We start from the raw sequence: 5,000 nt of genomic DNA on the forward strand, positions 1-5,000 counted from the left end.
CACACACACACACACTCACACACACACACACTCACACACACACACACTCTCACACACACGCAGACACGCACACACACACACAGGAACACACACTCTCACACACTCACACACTCTCTCACACACACACTCACACACTCTCACACGCACACACTCACACACTCTCACACGCACACACTCACACACACTCTCACACACACACACACACACACTCTCACACACACGCAGACACGCACACACACACACACATACACAGGAACACACACTCTCACACGCACTCACACACTCTCAGGGATCCGCTCTGGACTGGGGTTTGACGGCGCCACATGTTTCTATGGCGATGACCCACTTTCTGCAGCTCCGTCACGAGTTTGACTGCCTTCCTCAGCCTTAAACACAGAGAGCTCCAGTTACAACAGAGACGCTACTGAGGGAACACCGTGTTCCAGAGAGAGAGAGAGACTGAGAGAGAGAGAGACTGAGAGAGAGAGCGAGAGAGACTGAGAGAGCGAGACAAGAGAGAGCGAGAGAGACTGAGAGAGAGACTGAGAGAGAGAGAGAGACTGAGAGAGCGGGAGAGAGAGCGGGAGAGAGAGCGGGAGAGAGAGACTGAGAGAGAGAGCGAGAGAGAGACTGAGAGAGAGAGCGAGAGAGACTGAGAGAGCGAGACGAGAGAGAGAGAGACTGAGAGAGCGGGAGAGAGACTGAGAGAGCGGGAGAGAGACTGAGAGAGAGAGACTGAGAGAGCGGGAGAGAGCGAGACTGAGAGAGAGCGAGACTGAGAGAGAGACTGAGAGAGCGGGAGAGAGACTGAGAGAGAGCGAGACTGAGAGAGAGCGAGACTGAGAGAGAGAGCGGGAGAGAGACTGAGAGAGCGGGAGAGAGACTGAGAGAGAGAGACTGAGAGAGCGGGAGAGAGCGGGAGAGAGAGACTGAGAGAGAGAGAGCGAGAGAGACTGAGAGAGAGAGCGAGAGAGACTGAGAGAGCGAGACAAGAGAGAGAGAGAGACTGAGAGAGCGAGACAAGAGAGAGAGAGAGACTGAGAGAGCGAGACAAGAGAGAGAGACTGAGAAAGAGACTGAGAGAGAGAGAGAGACAGAGAGAGCGAGACAAGAGAGAGAGAGACTGAGAGAGCGAGAGACTGAGAGAGCGAGAGACTGAGAGACCGAGACAGAGAGAGAGAGACAAGAGAGAGAGAGAGAGAGAGAGACTGAGAGAGAGCGAGACAAGAGAGAAAGAGACTGAGAGACCGAGACAGAGAGAGAGAGACAAGAGAGAGAGAGACTGAGAGAGAGAGAGAGAGACTGAGAGAGCGAGAGAGAGAGAGACTGAGAGAGAGAGAGACAGAGAGAGAGCGAGAGAGAGACTGAGAGAGAGACAAGAGAGAGCGAGAGAGACACTGAGAGAGCGAGACAAGAGAGAGAGAGACTGAGAGAGCGAGACAAGAGAGAGAGAGAGAGATATTATCAAACAATCTAAAAATACATATCTGGAACATCGGGATCAAGAAACTAAAACATAAAGTAAATTACAATTCTACTGAACTCTAAAATCTAATTCTGAATGGGAAGATTATCTCCAGAGTGTCAGAGACGCACTTCCTCCTTCACTGTCATAAATACAGATCCATAAGAAACATCTACTTCAACAAATAAAGAACTTTACATCCATTAGTGAAACAGAACAAATAAAGATAGTATTAGGAGAGCGACAGACATGTTTTAATGTAATGTTGTTATCATAATAATACTGTTTTATTATTATTAACACATTAAAGTAATAATACTTCAAAGATGATGACGAAAATAATAATAATAATATATTTTATATATAATTATATAACATTATTATTATTAATATATTTAGGTGATATAAATATATATAATAACAATTATTATAAATACTACTAATAAATTATTATAATTATAAAATAAAAAATGCTTCTAGTTTGTCTCAGTTAAGGAAACATTGTTTCAGATTCAGTAAATAAAATACAAATTGAACACATTTTTGTATTTTGAAGTTATATGTCGATCAGTTTCAGTGCTGAATGAAATACTTGTGTATTTATAACCTTCATGAATGTATCTTGAAGCAGTGCATTCTGGGAGTGACGCAGGTTTAGGAGTCTTGCTGTCAGCAGTGCTGTGTATGTAGGGCTCTCTTGACCCGTCAGACCTCTTCATACGTGTGTGTGTGTGTGTGTGTGTGTGTGTGTGTGTGTGTGTCAGGTTTCTGCTGCAGTGTCTGGAGGATCTGGACTCCAGTCTTCGTAAACTCAACTCCTGTCTGTTCGTCGTCCGCGGTCAGCCGGCGAACATCTTCCCTCGCCTCTTCAAGGTAACGCTGGCTGATGTTGAGATGAAACACAGCCCTGCTTTACAGTCCTGCAGCTCGCTTTCCTCTTTTCTCGTGTCGATCGCGTGTCCAGAATAACTCTGATTGGTCCGCAGGAGTGGAAGGTGTCTCGGCTGACGTTCGAGTGCGACTCGGAGCCGTTCGGGAAGGAGCGAGACGCGGCTATAAAGAAGCTGGCGTCTGAAGCGGGAGTGGAGGTGATCACGAAGATCTCACACACGCTTCACGACCTGGACAGGTGAGAACACACTCTGCCCCACCAGATGCATGCCACTCAAATGTTTCATATCTTACTTTTAGGCTATATAAGAAGGATATGATTGTAAAACTATAATCCGTTACTGTAGTGTTATAATATTTAACTTTTTAAAATAAAAAAATGCTGTTGGATGAATCCTTTCAGCTGAATCACTGAAATGAATGAATCAGTTGCATGATTCTCGTAATTGAATCTGTGTTATGTGTGGTGTGTCAGGATCACGGAGCTGAATGGCGGTCAGCCGCCGCTGACGTACAAGCGCTTCCAGACGCTGGTGAGCAGCATGGAGCCGCCGGAGCCTCCGCTGGAGCCGCTGAGCCGAGAGCTGCTGGGAAACTGTGTGACGCCCGTCAGAGACAACCACAGAGAGAGATACGGAGTCCCCCTGCTGGACGAGCTGGGTAACACACGCACACACACACACACACACACACACACAGATGGATTGGTTGTTTTCAGAGCGGTGCATCATGGGTGTGTTTGTGTTCAGGGTTCGACACTGAGTCTTTGGATCCTGCTGTTTGGCCCGGAGGAGAATCAGAGGCGCTGATGAGGTTGGAGCGACACCTCGGACCCGACTCTAACATGGTACGACACACACGCACACACACACACGGCTCCAACAGAGGTCATGTGATCACGTGCAGGCTCCAACAGAGGCCATGTGATCACGTGCAGGCTCCAGTAAAGGTCATGTGATCACGTGCAGGCTCCAACAGAGGTCATGTGATCACGTGCGGGCTCCAACAGAGGTCATGTGATCACGTGCAGGCTCCAACAGAGGTCATGTGATCACGTGCGGGCTCCAACAGAGGTCATGTGATCACGTGCGGGCTCCAACAGAGGTCATGTGATCACGTGCGGGCTCCAGCTGTGCTCATGTGATCTCGCGCGGGCTCCAGCAGAGGTCATGTGATCACGTGGCTCCAGTAATGGTCATGTGATCTCGTGTGTCTGAGGCGTGTGCTGCTGTTTTCCAGGCGTGGCAGGAGAACTTCGAGCGTCCAAAGATGAACTCCAGTCCGCTGCTGAGACAACCACAGAGAGAGATACGGAGTCCCCCTGCTGGACGAGCTGGGTAACACACGCACACACACACACACACACAGATGGATTGGTTGTTTTCGGAGCGGTACATCATGGGTGTGTTTGTGTTCAGGGTTCGACACTGAGTCTTTGGATCCTGCTGTTTGGCCCGGAGGAGAATCAGAGGCGCTGATGAGGTTGGAGCGACACCTCGGACCCGACTCTAACACGGTACGACACACACGCACACACACACACGGCTCCAGTAGAGGTCATGTGATCCCGTGCAGGCTCCAACAGAGGTCATGTGATCACGTGCAGGCTCCAGCTGTGCTCATGTGATCTTGTGTGGGCTCCAGCAGAGGTCATGTGATCACGTGGCTCCAGTAATGGTCATGTGATCTCGTGTGTCTGAGGCGTGTGCTGCTGTTTTCCAGGCGTGGCAGGAGAACTTCGAGCGTCCAAAGATGAACTCCAGTCCGCTGCTGGCCAGTCCGCTGGGCTTGAGCCCGTACCTGCGCTTCGGCTGCCTGTCCTGCCGCCTGTTCTACTACAAACTCACAGAACTCTACAACAAGGTGCGGCACTGTTGTAGATTAAAAAATAAATAAAAATTCTCAAATGACAACAATCATTGCGATTTATAATTTTGAGCAGAAAAATCTTTTTATCAGTTTAACCACAGCATGACGAAAATGTTTTCATTGACTAAAATGCTCAGACATGTATTATATCTAATTTAAAACTTAAGATTATGCATATTTTTATATTATATCTATTTTAAATTTATATTAAGTTATAATTCATAAAATGGCTAACCTACAAAAGAAACACTTAAATTATAACGTAATATATTTACATTTATTTTAAAACATAATGAATAATATACCTAACTTTATAAATTCACTTAAAGCATATGCAATATATTTGATTTAAAAGCTTTTACAATTATTTCTTATTTTAAAATTAATTTTTATATTGTAATTAGTGCTGTCAAACAATCATCGCTGAACACTGACAGATATCAGTTCATAGTTTTAAATTTATACATCTAGGTAGGTATACATTATAGACCTACAAAAACTCACTTGAAATATAATTTAAGCAATTCATTCAAAATATTATCTAATTAATTTAAAATATAACCTAGTTAAAAAACTTTAGATTTTAAGATATAAAAATATTTAACTAATTTAAATATTTTAAAAAAATTATATTGTAATATTTTATATTACAAATATATGTACAGTAAATGATCATTTCTAGCATTAATTTCGTTAACAAAAACTGTGACGAAAAATGTTAATTGACGAATGAAATGTAAAAATAAATTTCTCAAATGACAACAATCATTGCGAT

The 5,000-nt window shown here is 44.9% G+C and overlaps 1 protein-coding gene across 1 annotated transcript in view; it reads left to right on the forward strand.

The window, feature by feature from the left end:
* The window catches only part of cry3b (cryptochrome circadian regulator 3b), a 13,927-nt gene that overhangs the window by 3,964 nt on the left and 4,963 nt on the right, over window positions 1-5,000 (forward strand). The window contains exons 3-7 of the mRNA XM_016256932.1: window positions 2,230-2,338; window positions 2,452-2,594; window positions 2,832-3,016; window positions 3,106-3,203; window positions 4,079-4,219. Coding sequence (XP_016112418.1) covers window positions 2,230-2,338; window positions 2,452-2,594; window positions 2,832-3,016; window positions 3,106-3,203; window positions 4,079-4,219 — 676 coding nt within the window. The remainder of the gene's footprint in view (window positions 1-2,229; window positions 2,339-2,451; window positions 2,595-2,831; window positions 3,017-3,105; window positions 3,204-4,078; window positions 4,220-5,000) is intronic.

This window comes from Sinocyclocheilus grahami, unplaced genomic scaffold (genome assembly GCF_001515645.1).
Source record: "Sinocyclocheilus grahami isolate Dianchi unplaced genomic scaffold, SAMN03320097.WGS_v1.1 scaffold1491.1, whole genome shotgun sequence".
Taxonomy (NCBI): Eukaryota; Metazoa; Chordata; class Actinopteri; order Cypriniformes; family Cyprinidae; genus Sinocyclocheilus; species Sinocyclocheilus grahami.